This window comes from Astatotilapia calliptera, chromosome 7 (genome assembly GCF_900246225.1).
Source record: "Astatotilapia calliptera chromosome 7, fAstCal1.2, whole genome shotgun sequence".
Lineage (NCBI taxonomy): Eukaryota > Metazoa > Chordata > Actinopteri > Cichliformes > Cichlidae > Astatotilapia > Astatotilapia calliptera.
In genome coordinates this window covers 9,848,312-9,870,553 of record NC_039308.1, presented here as the reverse complement: position 1 = coordinate 9,870,553, position 22,242 = coordinate 9,848,312, and the positions used below count along the sequence as shown (strand labels likewise).

Below are 22,242 nucleotides of genomic sequence, written 5' to 3'. Positions count from 1 at the left end.
AAAAAAACCCAAAATAGTTGAAAATAGCCAGTTGAGACCCGTTCTTTCTTTATTTCATGACAAATGAAACAAACTATTTCTAAGGATAAGAAAAGCAACTTCACAACATCTCATCAAGTCAAGAACACTCTTGTTCAGGTATATCTATCACTTTAAACATCTACAACCAAGAAATGTTTTAATGAATGAATATACAGTCTTTATTGGACGGTGCAAAACTATGTTTACACTTAAAAGTCCAGATTAGGCCTGGTCACAAAATATTGAAAATAACTTGTACAAGGAGAAAAGTATGGAAAAAGAGAAGCAGCTCATGATGTGAAGCAGATAACATTGATGTTATGGCATGGGCATGTATGGCTGCAAGTGAAACCGGTCACTAGTGGTCATTGATGATGTGAGTACTGATAGAAGTAGCAGGAAGTATACAGGGCAGTACTCTTTGCTCAGACTGTGACAAATGCTGCTAAACTGATTGCAGAGCGCTTCCCAGTGCAAATGGACAATAACTCAAAACATGCAGCCGAAGCAACCCAAAACTATCTCAATGCAAAAAAGTGGGTTGTTCTTCATTGTCCAAGTAAGTCACCTGATCTCAAACCCAACAGAGCATCGCTTTCAGACATTAAATAAAAAAACTAAATGTGCAGAGACCCACAAACAAGCAGGAACTGAAAGTGTCTGCAGTAAAGGCCTGTCTGAACATATTAAGAGAGGAAACACAGCATCTGATGATGTCAGTGGAAAAACTTTTCATAGCTGGTGTCTGATCTTCTTTTCTGTGCATCTTTGCTGACTTTATATTCCTTCTTGTCCTAACCCTTCAGGCTTAGAGGGAACAAGCTCTGCCCGGTGGTGGAGGGTCCTAATTATTCCAAGTTTGTGTTCCAGAGGGTGATGGGAGTCAAAGAGGAGGTACTGGGCCGTGTGTGTGTGAGCTTCCGGTAAACTTCGATGTTGAGGTTGCCATTCTCTTCAATGTGCATGGTGCAGTCCAGGAAAGGCAAACAGTTGTCCTTTGTGTCTTCCCTGGTGAACTTGATGTTTTTATCCACAGTGTTAATGTGCGCAGTGAAGGATTCCACTTCTTGTGTTTTGATTTTGACCCAAGTGTCGTCCACATATCTGTACCAGTGGCTGGGTACTCTTCCTTTGAAAAAGCCAAGAGCCTTTCTTTCCACTTCCTCCATGTAAAGGTTGGCTACAATAGGTGACACGGGGGAGCCCATGGCACAGCCATGTTTTTGTCTGTAAAAGCCTTCGTTGTACTTGAAATATGTAGTGGTGAGGCAGAGGTCTAACAGTGTGCAGATCTGATTGGGTGTGAAGTTGGTCCTGTCCTCCAAGGAGCTGTCTTCTTGTAGTCGATCAACATTGAAGTTTACCGGAAGCTCACACACACGGACCAGGGGCCCGTTCTTCGTACGTCGCTTACTACATCCAAGATCAAATCATCGCGCTAACCGTGAGCTCGCTAATCCGGTTCCCCGAACACACCTGCTGTTGACGATTACTACAGCTGGACGCAGGAATGTGACATCACTGGGTGTCGTAAAAGGGGCTACGCATCGATAGTAGAAACATTGATCGGCAACCCGCTGATTGGTCGGCGAAAATGTCGAAGGGGCGTGCTCGGTATTTTCCGGCAGCAGAGCAAGAACTCATGAGTGAGGGATTTCAGGAGTTTCAGAGTTTAATTAAAACGCAAGAGAACACTGCAAAGGCTGCAAAAGCAAGGAGAGAGGGCTGGCAGAAAGTTGCTGACAAATCAAACTCGTAGGTAATTTAATAATAATAATAATAATGGATTGGATTTATATAGCGCTTTCCAAGGCACCCAAAGCGCTTTACGATACCACTATTCATTCACTCCCACATTCACACACTGGTGGAGGCAGCTACGGTTGTAGCCAGGCTGCCATATCGCGCCATCGGCCCCTCTGGCCAACACCAGTAGGCGGTAGGGTAGATCTATCATATGACACTATATTGTCCAATATCATATGGCATTATATTATATTATAATATGTTATATTATATCCCCTTTCACATTAGAGCCACAACAGGACCCACAAGAACATGGGAACAAGTAAAAGTGGAATACAGGAGTATTCTACAGAATGGTAATATTTATCTCTTAGATTGCTTTGCGTCTCTTGGCAAGGTAATACTGGCCTGTAATACTCTGTTAGTTTGTTCATAACAGCAACCAAGAAAAGGGCAGAGGAAAAAAAGACAGGTGGTGGTCCTGAACCCCCTCGTCAACAAGTTGGTTAAGTAAATAATACCCTCACGGGAATATCGATATCTCTCTATGAGCACACTGTCGCGCTGAGCTAAAGGATCCTGTCTATCCCGCAATATACGCTGAATTCTGAGGACTCTCCTTATCAATCTTGCACCTTCCGCAATGGGTTGGTCGCGTATACGGACAGGACATGGCTGCGACAGGCTTCCCAAATCCACCTTCGCTTCTATAGCCGTGGTCTCTCATCTTGATTACACGAAGTAATTTACAATTACTACTCTGAAATATGAATTACATCTGTAATAATCACATACATGTAATAGAATGTTAATAGTTCATTTCCCTTTTTTAGGAAATGACCTGTATGTATCTGTGTGACATCAATAAAAGGATCAAGTGCTGCATTATCTTTAGTTACATTGATAATATTTATTTATGGTGAAACAGTGGAAAAATATCGCTGTTGCTTTCGTATAAATGAAGCGGACATACCTGCGTGGCCGCGATCTAATCCTGTTTACATAAAGTAAACCTGCTCCCGAGCAGGTTTACGCTTACGGCTCTGTTGCTATGACAGCAAGTCCGGGATGAGCTTCGGGGAACCGACTGATCCAGGATCACGCGAAATCGTCAACAATCTAATCCGGCTAACCTACTTAGCGAGGTACGAAGAACGGGCCCCAGTACCTCCTCTTTGACTCCCATCACACAAACTTGGAGTAATTAGGACCCTACACCATCGGGCAGAACATGTTCCCTCTAAGCCTGAAGGGAAAAAGAAGGAACACACACATGTAAAGGAAGCACTTAAAACATGCGGCTATCCTAACTGGGCATTTATAAAGTCAGCAAAGAAGCACAGAAAAGAAGACCAGACACCAGCGAGGGAGGATAAGAAGGACAGACGCAACAACATTGTCATCCCCTATGTAGCCGGTGTATCAGAGAAACTCAGGAGAGTTTTCTCCAAGCACAACATCCCAGTGTACTTCAGACCCAGCAACACACTCAGACAAAAATTGGTTCACCCAAAAGACAAAACTCCTAAACACAAACTTAACAATGTGGTGTATGCTGTACAGTGCAGCGAGGAATGCCCAGACCTCGACATTGGAGAGACCAAACAGCCACTTCACAAGCGTATGGCACAACATAGAAGAGCCACCTCCACAGGACAAGACTCAGCAGTCCATCTGCATCTAAAGGACAAAGGACACTCTTTCGAGGATGCCAATGTTGGACAGAGAGGACAGAAAGAGGAAAGAGGAGTGAAAGAAGCCATTTATGTCCACTGTGAGCGACCATCTTTGAACAGAGGCGGTGGCTTACAACACCAACTCTCTGCCATCTATAATCCAGTTTTGAGATCCCTCCCCAGACGCCTTAACGTCCACTCACATCCTGGGCCATCTGACCTCAGGAAATCACATGATAGGGTGGGGCCAGGTTTCACAATGAGCTCAACCGAAACCCTGGCTGATTGTGACCCACACCCGCTTTCACACCTTGGCTCATATGATTAGGCAGAGGATCATCAGGGGGTCCTTTTGGGACTCTCCACCATTTGACCTTAGAACTGAAGAAGCTTCTCGGGTGAGAGGTGAAACGTCTTCAAGCAACTTAAAGAAGTCCAGACGCTTTTCTTTGCAAGCTCCTTAGACTACGCTGACCTTGATGACTGAGAACCTTCACAGACATATTTCTGCATAGCTTTTTTTAAATTTCACATTTCTGTATAGTTTTCATATTTATATCCTGTTCATAGCCTGTACATAGCTTGTACACCCACTCCAGCCTGTACATACTTATAGTTATAGCAGATTCATAACATACCTTCATACCGTATACATTGTAACATACCCATAATAGACTCATATTTTGTACCCTCATACCTATAACAGACCCATTTCTGTAATATATCTATATTTCTATATTATTGCCAATATATATCTATATCATGGCTAAAGCACTTCTGGATGGATGCTAACTGCATTTCGTTGCCTTGTACTTGTGACATGTGCAATGACAATAAAGTTTAATTCTATTCTAATTCTATTCTATTCTATAACGTTATAGCGTCCCACTCTGTGGCAGATGGGATAAGTGGTGGTTAACAAGGGGTTAAACACATGGGACTCTCCAACAGTTGTTTTACACTGAAGAAGCCTCTTGGATGAGTGTTGAAACATCTTCATGAACAAAAAAGAAATTCAGTTGCTTTCTTTTCAAGCATTTGAGACTATCATGAACTGGATCACAGACACACAGCCCATCGATTTGTAATGTAAAAACATATGTAAAAACGATTTTGTCTACATCATTTGGTAGCATCCTGCAGACACTGGAGAAAGCAGAGTGATTACTGGGTCTAAAGCTGTGGTTTTAAAGGTAAAAATGAAATAATAATGATAATAATAAATAAAAATTACTGTTGGAGCCTCTCGGCTTCACTAAGTTGAGATATTTAAAAAGAAGCAAATGAATGAAAACAAGTCAGCTACTTTTGAGGAAGACTGCAAAAAATGTTTCATATTAAAACCATCAGACTTCACCTTCACCGGCCTCCATTAGTGTAACCAGGTTGACGCACTTCATGAAGGCTTCCTTTGCCTTGCTGAAAAGAAAAAGAAATCCTTTTTTCCCTTTGCACAAGAGTTGGTCTATATTTTGCATCTGCAGTATTCATGTAAAGGTTTAAACATGAAATGACTATTTTTATACATGTTCTGTTGCCTAACATGTTGAACTCGTGAGCAGCAGAGGATTTTTATGCATCTGTGGTGGTACTGTTTAATATTTGGCAGCTTTTTATGGGAAAATGAAAAAGTAAAGCGCAAAAGCCTCCCTTTTTGTCACTTTAAATGACTTCTAAATCTCTAAGATAACCAGTAAGAGATGCTGAACTCGGGAATATTATGGCCTCTTTGTTTGGCAGCAGTTTCAATCCTAACTGCTGCATCCCAAATGAGCTGTAGAGCTGAAAGTGACTTTAAACTAAGGTAGGAATAGGAATAGAGAGCACTGCGATGAGATGCAATGAAAGCATGAATGGCCTTATCTAAATCTGTAGAGAATAGAAATATAAAAGCAAATAGCAAGGCTGCAGTGAAAGAGGAGAGGGTTTTCTGATAACACCCGTTTTAGGGATCGGTAGACTCCAGCTTTTGTTTGTGTAACCGTAACCAAGGAAACAAATGTTGGATTTTACCTTGCTGTTTTTTCACACTTCACAAATACTTCAGCTAAAAGAGGAGAACCAGGAGTTCTCTAAGCTTTATTCTAAAAGTGCATCCTGTCATTCATCCTCTCTTAAGATACTCTTAAGGTTTTAATCACTGCCTATATGTTATCTTTTAGACATTCAGTGGTGTTAAAAAGTGTTTGACTGCTTCCAGATTTCTTATTTTTTTGTATTTTTCTCACACTTTATCAGTAATTGAGATTGCTCAGTCTGGAAAAGGTTCTAAAGCCATTTCTAAAGCTGTAGATCTCCAGCGTACCACAGTGTGAGCCATTATCCACAAATGGCGAAAACATGAAACAGTGGTGAACCTTCCCAGGAGCGGCCGGCTGACCAAAATTACCCCAAGAGTGCGAGATCGACTCATTCAAGAGGTCACAAAAGAACCCAGAACAACATCCAAAGAACTGCAGGCCTCACTTGCCTCAGTTAAGGTCAGCGTTCACGACTCCACATTAACTGGGCAAACATGGTCTGCATGGCGGGGTTCCAAGATGAAAACCACTGCTGAGCAAAAGGAACAAAAAGGCTCGTCTCAGTTTAGCCAGAAAACATTTTGAAGATCCCTAAGACATTTAGGAAAATTTGTGGACTGATGAGAAAAAACTTAAACTTTTTGGAAGTTGTGTGTCCCATTGCATCTAGTGTAAAAGTAACAGCATTTCTGAAAAGGAACATCATACCACCAGTAAAACAGGGTGGTGGTAGTGTGATGGTCTGGAGCTGTTTTGCTGCCTCAGGACCTGGAAGACTTACCGTGGTAAACTGAACCATGAATTCTGTTGTCTGCCAAAACATCCTGAAAGAGAATATCTGGCCATCTGTGTGACCTCAACCTGAAGCGCACTTGGGTCTTGGGAGAGGTCAGTGATCCAAAACACTCCAAGTCCACCTCTAAATGGCTTAAGAAAAACAAAATGAAGGCTTTGGAGTGGCCTAGTCAAAGTCCTGACCTGAATCTGATTGAGATGCTGTGGCATGACCTTAAAAAGGCGGTTTATCATGGGAAACCCTCCAATGTGGCTGAATTAAAACAATTCTGCGAAGATGAGTGGGCCAAAATTCCTCCACAGTGCTGTGAAAGATTCATTGCCAGTTATCACAAATGCTTGATTGCAGGTTTTGTTACTATGGGTGTCCCAACCAGTTATTAGGTTTAGGGGACAATCACTTTTTCACACAGGGCCATGTAGATCTGTTTTTTTCTTCTTAATCATAAACACCGTCATTTAGAAACTGCACATCTTTGTTAAATATTTTACATTTATTTGATTATCTGAAACATTAAAGTGTGACAAACATACAAAAAAATTGGAAATCTAGAAGGGGGCAAACGTTTTTTTCCACCACTGTACATGGAAATGCAGCACAGGTAAAAACAGACTTTATATAAAATGCGTATTTGGCGTGATCACCTTTTTTCTTCAACACAGCCTGAACTATCTTCACCAAGCTTTCTAGTAATTTCTTTAAGTAGTCTTCATCATTTCTGTTGAAGCTTCAGAAAAAGGTAGATGGATCAACTGAAGGACCAGATCATCTCTCAGGTCTCGTGTCAGGTCTTTGCTAGATTTCTTCCTATTTCTTAAGGACATGACTTTCAGATACTGTTCATTTGCTGTAATCAGCTTTTTAGGCCTGACACTTCTTCTTTTTGTCCACTTGCCGCAATTCCTCTTTTTTTAAGGACATAGCTAAGAAACGTATCTCGGCATGGTGTGCACTAACAGCTGTTTGGGAATCATCAAGAACTAGTGCCCAAGATCCTGCAAGAAAGTCTGGCTCCTTGGAGAGGTGGCTCAAAACTTTTGCACAGTACTGTATATTTTACATGTATACTTAATAAATGAATTTTACTTTGTAATAGTGGAATATGTACATTATGTGAGAGCACATACAGTTTTAATGTTGAAAGTCAATGTTCAGATCTAAGGGGATGAAAAATGGAGGTTGTACAAAAAACACATTTGGTCTTTAAAACCAAATTTCAGCTTCATATTTAAAAGCAAAGAGTTTGGAGATTCAGAATTTGCAAACCATTCCATGTCAACAAAAACAATTATTACTTATTTAGTGTGTGCACAAAGCAAATTGTAGCTTTTTGATTTCCCAACAGGCACACCTGGTATGCTGTTCTTTGTTTTTTTTTAAAAGTGATTGCTTCTAAGCTTTTAGTCTTTATTAGTAATTTGTCAAAGGCTTAAACTTTCCTAGATGCAAATCTTGTATTTTTTTGAACTTTCAGACTTCAGCAAAAACTACATAGACATGAAGACAAAAGAAAAAGACATATCCTTTTTAGCTCCCATGGATGGATTCATACCTAACCTTTGTAGACAAGGCCATAGCAGAGATGAAGAATAACTCAAGCACCTCTCAACATCTCTCAAAAGACAGATTTTTCCATTTTTTGAAGTACTTCAATTACCTTTACAACTGTACTTTCTCCAAGGATAACATTCTGCAAGGGGAATAAATGAAGCCTTGATCTATTCAGCCTTAAGTTACTCAAATTAAAACACATTTAGTCCAAAAATACTAGAGCTGGCCTGGGCTCAAGGTCTACGTTTGCTAAAACCCACAAATTCACGAGTTCACAATGCCATGATTCACACTTGGTCAAGCCATTAATAAAATTTCAATTGGTAATATTCTACGATACAGCCTCCAATCGCAAAATCAATTTTCAGGAAAAGTTTACTTAATTTTAAAAAAGAAGAAAAAGGGTTAAAGACCAGTTTAAATCACACATTCTCACATAACTTGGGCAGCACATTGGTGCAGAGGTTAGCACTGAGAGTGAATGGATGACAGACTGGCACCCAGTCCAGGGTGTACTCTGCCTCTCGCTCTGTGACTGGATGGATGGATGAATGGGTGGATGGATGGAGCGATTCTCACAGTCTTTCAGTCTTATACTTTCAAAATGAAACTTAACGTCTGACATATTTTGTATACTCCGCTATGAAGCCTGATGCTACAGATGTTGATACTCTCCCTCAAAATAGGTGTAAAAATTGGCATGTGTATCAGATATATGTAAAATTTACAATTTGAAATTGTAATAGAAATTATATTCTTTAACCACTGACAAAGTAAGTAGTAAAAAGGAATAGGATATACAAAGTAAAGCGATACCCATTGTTCATGTGTTCCCTTCAAAGCTTTAGCAAAAGGTTACATTTTAATTCTATTGAGAATAAATTCTCAGTATGTTTACCCCCAAACATTTCCTTTTCACCTCGCCTTCTCTCAATCCGCACTGAATGATTGCGAGTGCAAAATGCCTATTGTGAATATGAGGAATAAAAGCAGTACTGTACTCCTGGGAGAACCCTGACAATGGAGCAGCCTTGGCCTAGATGCAAATCATATCCCCTCTTTCAGACTGCACTGTAGCATACATGTGTGTGCGCGCTGTGACGGTGTGCATTTTTGAAAACGTGTGCACTGTTGAATGGGCACGTGATTGTGGATCTTCAGAGGGGCACAATCTCCTCATTAGGTGGCTCTGATTGAAGCGCTAAAGCCATGTTCCTGAGTGCGGAGAAGGAGGGAAAACGTAAGAGGGGAAAAACAGAATAGAGAAGTAGGTGGAAGGTGGTGAGAGAAGGCAAGAAGGAGGAGGGGAACGAGAGGGAAAAAGGGGAGGAAGAAAGAGAGGAGGTGAGAGAAGTAGAAAGAGAGAGAACAAAGAAGTGAGGTGAGGACACAGAGAGGGGGGGAAGTGTGTATGTGGACAAGAGGATTTTGTGTTTGCATGAGCTCTTGTGTGCCTGCATTAGGCAACAGTTGTACTAAGGTGGCTGGGTTGCAGGATTAGTAGTTTAATTGGTACCTTAAGGAATAGAAGAGACTTAACAACAGTGTAGTGGTATCAGGGGTGGGCTGCAGGGCTGTGGTGACGCACGCACGCACACACACACACACATGCACGCACACATGCACAAATGATTATTTCTCTTGAATAATCCCCCTTACCCCGATTTAAATCAGACGTTACTGTTAAACCAAACTCTCTCTTTCAAATTCATAAAAGTAAGAATGGATTATCATTAAAACACCTAAACATGAGAAGAAGAGCAAGAACGGGCAGGTTAAAGTAAGGAAGGGAAGAAATGGGAAAAAGGTACAAGGTGAACCAAAAAAAAAAAGCAGAAAGTTAAGAGTGTAAAGCTGGATGTTCTGTGAAGCTGTACTTAAGGTGCCACAATGCCTAATCAGAACTGCTGATCAGAAACCTTTTTTCTCCACCACCTTCTGATGACAGAGTTGAGGTCTGTAGCCGAACATTTCTTCAACTTTTCAAAAACCGACAATCTGACACTCTCACCCACTTCATGCTTTTATTGGCCAGCTGTGTGGAGTTGTAAAAAACCTGCCTGTGTCCTACTGTGCGTCCCCCAGAAACAATTGCAAGAAATTGTGCACTTTCCATTTTACTGTTACGTTCCTTTAACCCTCTCAAGGCAGGCTTTGCAGATTTGCAACAGTTAAAAACTAACAAGCTGATTACCCCACATACATATTTTATGAGTTTTTTTTACTCAGAAGCACCACTGCAGGACTTGGTTGTGCATTAGCAACAAAAAGTTTAATTTGAGCCTGAGAGGGTTAAGCGAGCTAGTGCATATCAAAAACATAGAATATTATAAAAAGTTATTTTTTAAATTTAATTAAAAAGGTTAACTTTGATTTATTCTATATTAGAGTAAACTGAAATTTTGAGCCTTTTTTCTTGTATTTTTGATGATTATAGTTTATGGCTTATGAAAAAAGTATCTGTTATTGGAATATTTCCTAAGATCAATAAAAAAAAAAGCATTTAGAATAGATAAAAAAACCCCCTTTGGGAAGGTGTACTCATTTATACACGCAGTCCTTGGCTGGGCTGCTTAACCATGAATTGCTACATCAGAGCAGTGCAGCATGGAAGTGGAAGTCGTCTTAACAATATTCCATACATTTTATGTCAGGTTCAGGTCAGGTAAATTGGCTGGTCAAGCAAGCACAGTAAAAACACATCAGGAAACCATGTGGTAGCAGCTTTGGCGCTGTGGGCAGGTTTTAACTCCTACAGGAAAGGTAAATTGGTGTTATCCATAAAGTTTGCACGAAGGTGGAAGCGTGACATGCTCTGAAATCTCCTGGTGGATGCTGCACTGACTTTGGACTTGATGAATCACAGTGGACCAACCACCACCAACACCAGGAGATAATGTGGGACCCCCCAAATCATCAGACTGCAGAAACGTCACACTTAACTTCCAGCACCTTAAATTCTGCACCTCTACACTTTTTCTCCAGACTTTAGGATGTTGATGTCATCTCAAAAAAAGACTTTGGACCACTGAGCAACAGTGCAAGTCTTTTTCTCCTCAGCCCAGGTGAGCTGCTTCTGTTGTTGCCCTTGGTTCAGGACTGGTTTGATATCAGGAATGTGACAGCTATAGCTCGGTTGATCTGATATCCTCGTGTTGGTGTTGTTCCCAGATCATCATACTAAATGTTGTTCTAGGATCAACGTTGCAAGTGACCAATCAGAATGTTGTGATGTCATACTTTTGCGACTTCGGGAAAAACTGGCGTAAAACAAAAAACTGTACTTAAGCTGCAAGAAACCGCCTCTGTCCGCCGATAAACGGACCCTGACCCTAACCCTAACCGTAACCCTTTAATAAACAGTAAGCAGAATTGATATTGTCCTTGCAACATTGGAATTTCATAAATGCACGAATGGCTTGGCGCGCAAAAGAATAACGTCACAACAATGTGATTGGTCACTTGCAATGTTGAACCTGGAACAACATTTTCATGATGGTCTGGGAACAACACCAACACGAGGATATCAGATCATCCGCTATAGCTCCTTGCCTGAAAATGTATGTGCATGGTGCCTCTTGATGCTCTGATATCTGCCTCAGTCCACTTCTTGTGAAGCTCTTCCAAGTTCTTGAGTGGACTTTCTTCTTGAGTGTTATTGATTGCTATCCCTGTTGCATGTTCACATTTTTCTAGTTTTCTACTTTCCATGAATATACTTCAGCATAACACAATGAACAGAAGGCTGAAATCAGCCTTTTGTGGCTCTGAGCCAGTTTACGTCACTATACTGGTTCTGTCGCACAACATTTGTGGCGTCACCACATCCCTGGCAATGAGGGCATAAAAGACTCACTTCAGTCTTCTCCTAAACAGGTAACAGTGCCATGCAAATCTGTAAAGAAGTGTTGGTCAAACAATGACCCTAAGAGTGTTTGTAATTAATGACTTTGTCTTATATAATGAATTTACGGCTTGCAAAGAAGAAGTAAGGTTTTTTATTGTTTGTTTGGTGTTTATGAACAGCTGTCTTTACCATCTCACTATATACAGTGATATCATAAACATAAAAAAAAAAAGTAATGTTAGTGTTTTTGTACATGAGTGAAGCAAATAAGCACAGCAGGCGTGATGAAAACCAGGATAGGTTTTTCTAGTAAAAGCTAAATAGGAGAAGAATGGCTTGCTAAAAGTAATTTAAATTTTAGCGTCCACTCATCTTCACAAGGGTTTGCAGCTGTTCGCAAAAATGGGAATTTTTGTGACCCTTTTTGTGACATGTTGTAATTGTCCAACCAAACAAAGCAGCTACTCATTTTCCACCTTGATGTTTTTTAATGCACGTTTGTGAATCATGCTCATGCACAAATGCTGCATGACTGCAGTTTGCATAGTTGCAAGTCAGCTGTTGTGTTCATCAGCAGCTGTTGACAAGAATGGATGCAGAAATGTGGGAAATGGCCTTTCGCTGTGCAGGAAACGTCAGTGTCGTGTTAGCACCAGAAAAACAACATAATTCAGATCCTCTAGGCTGCCCGGACTGTTCCAACAAATAGCTGAAGTTTGACTAAAGACCAAGATGGTGACCCTCATTGGTGTGCTGCAGGAAAGCTTGGCGAACACCAGCAACAAAGGGATTCATCCTCTACATTTGACCCAACAGTTATTAAGATATTTCCATTTCAGTCTGGATGCTAGAGCAAAATTATCAACAATAAAAATGAGTCAGCAACAAGAGGCTCACACACAGACACTGTCACAGAAGAAGATAGTCAGAACAATGCCTTTAGCTTTTCTTCAAGGACTTTAATAACACTGTTTGTAGATCTTGATGAAAATGTGTCTTGCACAAAAAGTCTCCCTACAGTTAGTTTTTTCTGAGTCAGCTGAGTCAGCTGAGCAACATCTTTCTATGAATTCGAGAAGAAGAAGTGATGTGTATGGAGCATGCATGCTTTATGCACATGATAAATTCTATATATCAAGAGGAACATTGGTCAAATATCATATTACAGTTCATTAAATATCCGCTTAATTAGCACAATTGTGCAACTCCCACTCTGACTTCCTTCAGTGGTCTTGGATGGGATGCATCTCTGTACACTTAAATGTGGTGACTCTGGAAATTCATTATAATTTTTTTGCATCTGTACAAATTTAAGTTGACAGACACTGCTCTCAGATCAGTAGTCCTATTCTAAGACCCTCCTAAGAAATCTTCTTCCCCAAGAGGTCTTCTGTGAAAGATGGATGAGAGAGGTATGTATAAATAGAGCGGTGAGCGGAGATGACAAAGGGCAGGGAGAGAATAATGGATGGATAAAGGATATAGAGAAATGAAGTGAAGACAGAAAGAATAGAGAGGAGGAGAGAAGAAGAGTGATAAATGTTCAGGGCTCCAGCTGAAACAACGAGAGGCTAAAAGGAGTGTTAAAGAGTGAGTGAAGACACGCCGTAAGAAGGTCAGAGACAGCAGTCTTTATATTTAAAGTCAAACTGAAATAAAAACAAGATTAAATCAGTATATCTTTGACTTATCTGTCTTTGGACTTGTATAGCCGGCATGAACTTCTATACAAATTTATTATTAACACCCATCCAGTTTTTCTTGCTTATTCCAGGTCCGGGTCATAGGGTAAGAGACTAAGCAGAGATTCACAGATTTCCCTCTCCCCAGCCATCTCCTCCAGCTCTATTCATGGTATACCACGAAATTCCAAGACCAGCAAAGAGACGCAATATCTCCAGGATGTCTTCTGTCTGCCAAAGTCAGACATGCCCAAAAGACCTCACCGACGAGGTGTGAAAGGGGAGTGATCTCAACCACCTCAGCTGGCTCTTTTCTACTCTGAACCCCTCATAAAACAGTGAGGAACTGAGTCAGACTTTAAGGGAGAGCTTAGCTATCCTTCAGTGAAACCTCGTATCTGCCACTTGCTTCTGCGATCTTATTATTTCAGTTGCCATCCACAGCTTCTGATGTTAGCAATATAGATTGACCAGTAATGTGGGATTTAGCATATTTGTGTCCGTTTGCCTATGAAGAGCCTGCACGGATGGGAATGCAACCTATGTAAAAATGACTGCATTTAAGCCAACTAAAAAAACAACAAGCATATAGCTTGGCATGGACAACACCATGCATAGGCTGACTGCTGATTGGCTGAAAAGTGGTCTGCCATATAAAAGGCAATGATAGTGTAGTTCACCACATATAGAGAGAAGAAGTGAAGAACTATCAAAGATCAACAGCATGAAAAGAACAGCCAATGTCTGCAGTGGACTGTTTTGTAATACTTGTTTCACTTCAGCTCTTTGTAAGTTATCACTTTGCACTGTGGGTTGCTAATGAACCAACAATAATAGAAACACAAGCACCAGAATATCTGCAGACACTAAACAGCTACAATCTGTAGGTGACGGTCTGCAAAGCTCTCCATAAGCAAAAATGGACAGAAAAGCTGTCCAAGATCAACTCTACATTCTCTTGTTACCATAAAAGATATGCATTTCATCCACATCACTGTATATGCTACACCAATTCATCAGTTTATTTTATCAGTTTCCCCCTTCAAATGAGGACTAACCTTTTCCTGTGTTTGTACAGAGACCGAATTGGCCTTAACAACTCCATCCCATCAAAGCACCTCAGGAAAACTTCCATGCACCCTTTGATTATACTTCGACGGTAAAGAAAACTTCAGATAATTATAGTCCAGCCCCTCATGTGGAGGTTGATTATTAGGTTGTTGTGAAACCTACTATAGCCAGTATCAAGGGTGTTTCCTTGACAGTATCCCTGAACCTCCAACACAAGTTCAGGTTCCTTCCTTAGACTCACTGAATTCACCACCCACTAGCATTTAAGGATCAGCTTACCACTATTACTCTATTACACTATTACCTTCTGCACCCTGCTGCTAACACCTTTGTCTCCCTGTTTCCAGCGAACCTTCCCCTCACCTAAGGCTATGTCCAGAGGCGGAGCCAGACATTTGAAACACCCGGGGCTTAGCCCTAAAGGGTAGTATGCATGTGGGATTATTATTTTAGAAATGACTGAAAGACTGAAAGATTAACAGGCTCTGTTTTGAGTTTTGTTCAAAAAAGAATGACTTCATATAGGATAAAAATATATCACATATGCAGGACACCATAAACTAGTTTTTTAATTAAGCAGCAAGGCAGAACAAAGTCGGGCCTGTATCAAGACACAGGGACTAAACCCCAATTCAACCAGACCAAGAACTGATCCAGAATTAAAACAGGACTACAACAGTTCAAAATCAGGACTACTGAGGACTTAACCAAGACAGAACAAGAATCAGAACTAGATGATAATAGAACTAAAAATCATCATAGACCTGCACTACACTTATTTTTTAATTCTACCAAAGTCCACTATTTAGATTGAGAAAAGTTTATATAATTATTTAGCCTTGTTGTGCAAACAAGCCCGCATAACTTAATAAATATAGAATTTGAAAAATAACAAACCTAAAAAGAAACACTAGGTACGAGATACATGAGTACCTATGATACGGTGATACTTTTGGTAAACAACCATTTGACTAACATTAGAGCTGGGCGATAGAACGATAACGATATGTATCGCGATATAACTTTTACTCGATAGAGAAATTAAGCTATCGCGATAGACCTCGCCGCTCTTGTCCTCTTAAAAAAAAAAAAAAAAAAAAAAAAAAAAAAGGGTCAGCCGATCCAAATTCAGTAGCGCAGAGCCGAACCAATCACAGCCGCAGCGTCACGTCGCGTGACTTGTTACGTACAGCGCAAGTGCCAAGCCGCACGTGTTTGTTTGGGAAGCAGCCAGCGGGTAATGGAGCCAGCGCATAATGGAGGAAATGAGCGTGACCGAAGAGAAAACAGATGATGGTTCCAACGCCGGAGAGACTGTCGAACGGAAGAGCCATAGAAGTTCCGTAGTGTGAAGGTATTTCGGCTATTTCAAGTCTGACAAAAAACAGAGTAGCGTGCACTGTAAATTGTGCCGAAAGCAAGTCTGGAAATACAGTAAACTGGTGCATGCGTCACACTGTGCACCACGTTATTGTTTCGGTGAAATGAATTTCTACAATACTGTTACTGTTACTTCTACTCTCTGCAGTGTTTAAATGCTTACATATACACACAGTTACTGTCCGTCCACACATACGACTCAGTTCTGCTTCTATGCCCCAGCTTTGTTTACTTTTTCCCACCGAGGCTTCTAGACTTCTGATTGGCCAACATTTCTGCACGGTTAGGAATCTAGCGCCACCTGCTGCTTTGGCATGTTCATAACAGTGTTTTCCTTCATTTCTGCCTTTATGTGTGGACGGGATTATTTTTTAAAACGAAAACGGAAAATCTCAGTTTTCAAAAATACCCGTGTACGTGTGGACGTAGCCTCAGTCTCTGACTGGAAGCGCTAATTCGTCATTCGGCTTTTGTCAGACTAAAGTAACTGTTAAAACTGTTTGAAAAGCTCAGCTATACAACAAGGAGAGATTGAGAATTTCCTTTTAGTTCTCAGTTTATTTGATACTGACAAAAGTTAGTCAGTTTTGTCTGTTCTTCTGTAAAACAAACTAAGATTTATTTTTAGAATTAATATTTTGTTTCTAAGTGGAATTGACAATTTACTCTGTTTCATTTGTTCTATTTTGAAACTTAAATGCTTTAGCGGCTGCCTTTTGTGTAGTTTGCAATATTTGCCTTTATTTATCTGAAAAAGTCTCATGTTCCTTAAGTACATCTACCCTGTTGAACTTATTATGGGAAATAAATATTTAAATAAAAACAAGCTGCTGATTATTTCACATTTTACTTGTGAGCAACGGCACATTTAAATCTTACAAATATAGTTATTTGGCTTATATCGTGATAGATATCGTTATCGCCTGAAATGAAAAAAACACATCGTGATATGAAAAAATCTCATATCGCCCAGCTCTAACTAACATGTGTGTCTCACCTGCTCTTGTTCCATCTCTGTTCTGTCCTCTCTCCCTCTCTGTCCCTCTCTGTTCCTCTCTCTCCCTCTTTGTGCTGACAATCATCAAATATACAGTTGAAACCACATATTTACTCTTCAGATAAAAACACTTTTTTAATTGTAACATCAAATCAGACTAAATGTTTATTTTTTTTAGATTGATAAATATAAAAAACATATTTGTTAACTTTAAGAGTAAAGAGAGAAACTATCTGTATGTCTTAATTGCAAATGGCACCAAATTGCATTCAAACTGAGTCACACTTATGGAGCTCCACAATTCTCTTCCTGGTGTTTTGTTGACATCTCTTGATGTTCCCATGTCACAGAAACAGGCTCTGTGTTTTGCCTTATATGCATCCACAGGTGTGTCACCAATTTACTCACATGGACTCTACTAACCTATCAGAAGCTTCTTCAGCTCAGAATGGAATCCTCTGGAGTTTTCTTATTAATTAACAATAAACTTAGTGTACATGTACTCCTAAATTTGATGAAAGTGATAAAAAACAGAAAGCTCTGTCTCTCTTTATTCTGACATTTAACTAATTCAAAATATATTTCAATATTTATCCAAAACAAAACAAGTTTACTCTAAATTGATGTTGTACAGTAAAAATGTTTTATGTTTTCTCCATAAAGTGTAAATATCTGGTTACAAATGTGAATATCCTGCTGTGTACTGAAATCCCTCTTGTTTTGCATAGAAATATACTGAACAACATACAAAGCATAATATATAAAATAACATTTACCTGAGTTTTTTCTTTGAAAGAAGCCTCTAATGTCCATTCTTATATTTCAGTGCATAACTGAAACCGATTTAGTCGGGGAGGGTAAGAACTGAAAATATGAAATAAACACATGTAAGCTAAGACTCTAAAAAATAGCATTTGTTCGGCTTTTCATTTCGCCATTTGTTGATTCACTTGAAGAGCAAGTAACGTAATATTGGTCAAGTGATCAGTTTGATATCAATCTTTCGTGATGCACCGTCATATTTACATTATTTGTACAGTACGAATGATTTGCTTTGGTACCTGGTCAAACTTAAGCTCTCCTTAGTATGGCTGGCTCCGTTTCTCCAACAGCGCACTCACAGGCAGCAGTTGCCCCGCCCCCTCACTCAGTCGCTTAGTGTCTGAGCTCGGATCATACCAATATCAGGGGGGATTCACGCACAGTCGTAAATTCCCACAGTGTGCACTATGTGCTTCGAATATTGTGTGTACTTTTTGTTTTATACAGTTGTCAGCCAGGCATCTAACTATGAAAAAATTACACTCCAAAAGACCCCGGGCTTCTGACAAAACAACCCAGGCTTAAGCCCAGTAAGCCACCCCCACGCTTCGCCCCTGGCTATGTCCACACTAATACATTTTTGTTTGAAAACACATCTTTTTCTCTCCATTTTGGCCTTCCGTCCACACTCAGACTGCGTTGTTGGTCAATGAAAACTGAGCTTTTGGAAAATGCTCTCCAAAGCAGATACATTTAAAAATGGTGCTCGCGTTGCAGTGTGGACAGCGTAACCGCATGCTTTCGAAAACGATGATGTATTTTAGTCATATGATACAGTCATGTGGCCAATTAAACTAAGATAGCAGAGGGCATTATACAGGAGTTGTTTTGTTTGCTCCCAATTTTGACATCCCTATTAAAGATAAATATCAGTTTGTACATGCTCCAGATAGTTTTTCTTCAAATTCTTTAATTCTCATTCGCTTTTGCAACAACTCCACCTCATTGTCAGTCAATTTAAAAAACTCGGTGCTTTTCCTCAACTTTTTGCCACGACACTTCAAAGAGCTGGAAAGTAAATAAACAGCAGATAGAAATGAGCAGGTCGAATCGTCTTATGTTTCACGCATGGACATGGACAGTGTGGATGAACAGCTGTTCGGAAACGATTGAAAACGATAGTGTGGACGCAGAGCGTTTTTAGACGAAAACGGCATTTTCAAATTTATCCGGATTAGTGTAGACATAGCCTATGATCGGTGTAGGGACCTTCCTCCCATGAAACTGGTCATTCTCACCAAGATCACTGACTCTTGTCGCCTGCCCTCCTGGAACTCACTTGCCTACAAGTCAACAAACCAGCCGCCTCCCTCCATGAAGGACTCACCCTGTCCTCAAAGTAAGATAAAGTCAGTTGCACTCAGTCAGCTTTGCATTCTGCCTGAGGAACATTTATCTCTGGTTTGGCCGCATTAAGAGGGGTCCACCCTCCTAGTGGACCCCTTTAATTTGGACGGGTTGATCAACTCCAGTTGTCCCTGTGAACTAACTTCTAACTTCTAAATAACGTTGTTGCTGTTGCTGTCGATAAAGATGTTGAAACTGTTACAGCTTTCTTAGTTTTTTCTGCATTTAAGTCCTCCATCCTGCTTTGACTTAAAGATTCTGTGACAGTAAACCAGTAACTGTGGTGGTATCTACTCACCAAACAGGCTTGGAGCTAAACATCCTGTTTTCACTCATAGCTTAAAACGTTGTAGGCTCACAGTTGCAGCTTAGCATCAGTGTCAAATTAACTGTCATATAAAACAAAACAGTGAACAAGATAAACATGTTGAAATTGATTTCACCTCCATCACCATGATCTTTCTGTCTCTTTAAATAAGAGCTTCGATATTCCTCTCATATAACCCACTCTGTTCAATCAATTTTTATTTTATTGGGGAGCACATTCACAGTCCTGTGATGTTGACTCGTCAAAGACGCAGCACAAAGGCAAATGAATATTACGTTTGCAAAAGAGGAGGAATAAATAGATGAAATATAAACAGTTAATGTGTGTTTTGTGGTCCAGCATCTTCTGTGTGATGGTACGCAAACAGCATAATATAACTAACATTTTTTCAGAATAGTTTTATTTTCAATGCCCAAGTTTACTTTTGGGTCAAAATGTTGGTATGTTAATCATATATGAAGTTTAATACCAACACAAAAACAGAGACTGGTATCAAAGTGCCAGCTAGAGACCCACCAGTGGAACATCAAGTTAATAATGGTGACTTTTAGCAGTAAAAGGAAAAGTAATAATTAGCATCGTGAAGTGACGGGTAACCAGTTAAGCTACTCTTCTAAAAGGAGAGTAAAACTGCTCTATCTGAGAACTGACATGTGCTGGAGAGGGATAAAGCTAAAACAGCTAACTAAAACATGATGTCAGTGTAGATAATGCTAATCATCTAATCATCTAATCATTAGCAGACAATTAAGATAGTATCCTCATTTACCTTCGCACACACTGTGAGCTGTGTGTCTGAATATCTCTGACTGTAATAAATTTAACTTTTTTTTTTCTTTTTTATTTGTCCCAAACAAAATGTTTTGTACAAATAACTGCTGGAGGTTTAGTGACTTTTATCAAATATACTGTGGAGGAAGTGAACATTCCCAGCAATACTCTCATTTATGTTTTCACTAGACACTGAAGAGTGCAATTTAAAGGATGTAACGCCTTCTAAGTAAAGCGCACAACTGCATTACGGCTTATTCTGCCTCACAGTGATGGGTAAACTCTTTACAGGCAGTTATTAATCCTGGTAAAAATGTATTAATGTTCACACAGCATAATTTGAGAAAAATCTATTCATAACTGCATGTAAAAAGGCAAGACCGAGCATAGTGAGGAATTAGAGAGACAAGACTTCAGTCTGTGGTACCAGATTGCACCATTCTTTGGCCTCTATCTGCCTTATCGATTTCAGACAGCAGGCTACTCAGGTGGAATTGCAAAATTCTTATCTAAACTTTTTTGCATGCTATTTCCAATTCCAAGAATCAGTAATTCTTTCCCAACAGAGCTTCTGCCTTTAATTTCTTAACCCACTCTCTTAAATAACCAAATGCGCACTAACAAGTGTTTGAATACTGAAAGTGATCTGAGGGAAACTGCACTGTTGTGACTGCAGTGAATGACCTGCAGATGGAGTGTATCTCGTGCGTGTCCTCCTCCTTGCGGGCGCTGTCCGTCAAACTGTCGCCCAGAGCCATCAGACACTGAGCGAAACCCTTGTAGATGGAGTGACACCTTCTGGCTGAGACTGCAGAACACGGACTCAGCACTGGAAAACAAACACAAACACACAAAAAGTACGTAACTATTTGCAAAACCACAAGTACAGAGTAAAATTTAACTGAAAAAAATAACTCATATAAAACAGATTAATCTGAGCTGAAATCTGACTGCAGTAGTTAGCGGTAAACGTAACACTTTGTTGTACCTAATAATAGAAAGTATATCAGTGGAGCTAAAGTTATAGGACTGAAGAGTTGAGTATAACCTACAGGTAGGCCTAACTTTGATCTTTTTCTCCCCTCAATCATTCCGAGTTAAAGCCCACTGCTGATTTATAGCTTACAATATGAGACACATGAAGGCTCGGTGACCAGGAAATGGAAGAGAAAAGCCCAGTCGGAGTTGTTTTTATTCTCAGTAACAACCTACACAAATCATGTTTAAATGCTGCCAATACTCAGACTAATGAAAGCTCCCAGACAAGATGCCTATTTTCATTCAAAAAGAGGAAACACTTCAAATTCCATCGATGTAGTCTCCTTTCAGACATCTGAATCATCACCCATATCTCAAATTTGTTCGGCAATTTGAAGGCTAGTGTTATTTCCACTGATTTGTATTTCCAGCTCTGGAGAGCAGCCAACCAATTAGAGCCGACTATGAGGGATAAAAAATAAATGTCATCTCTTTTTCATGCTTCGTTAGCTGCCCATTAAAAAAAATTACTGTATTGGCAAGTGAGACAGATGCAATCAGGTAAGTTGTTTTAAGTCCACAAGCAGAAATAATTATTTCTATGTAAACACCTATATTTGTATATACCAGCAGCTGCTACTGTAGCTTCAGTGGCAGCTGCTTTTTATTTCCCATAATGAGAAATTTGGTAACAAACAAAGTCAAACTGAAAAGCAGAATGAAATCAAACAAGATGAGATTTCAGTTTACACAAATTCTTGATTATTCCTTCAGTTGTTCTTCTGACTTTTATTTTCCTGTTCATCACCATTTTATAGAAACAAAGCATAACAAACTAGTGTTAAAGTCACAGTCAGTTATTTACGTCGCTGTTCACAGCTATGCCCGTCCAGAATCTTCTCAAGAAAGTTTGTACAGTCAACAGGCTTTAAAAGAGGGCACCCAATCCCAGTTTCACAATATGATCAGAATTTGTATCAGCTGGCTATTTTGACACAAAATTCATGAAACATATTTACAAATAGGCGCACAATGCAAAAGAAAACAGCCTGCATGTTTCACGATCAGTCATATCACGTTGATTGGGCATGCTAACTCATACAGACGTGCATGCATCAATTAGTAGAACAGACCTGCCCCAACTAACCCTGATCAACTGCCATTTGAAAGAATGTATATAATGTATAGGGGTCATTGCAGATAAATCA

At 39.9% G+C, this 22,242-nt stretch overlaps 1 protein-coding gene across 1 annotated transcript in view; it reads right to left on the bottom strand.

Moving 5' to 3' along the window:
• The window catches only part of nrn1la (neuritin 1-like a), a 103,598-nt gene that overhangs the window by 5,858 nt on the left and 75,498 nt on the right, over positions 1 to 22,242 (bottom strand). The window contains exon 2 of the mRNA XM_026172962.1: positions 20,741 to 20,885. Coding sequence (XP_026028747.1) covers positions 20,741 to 20,885 — 145 coding nt within the window. The remainder of the gene's footprint in view (positions 1 to 20,740; positions 20,886 to 22,242) is intronic.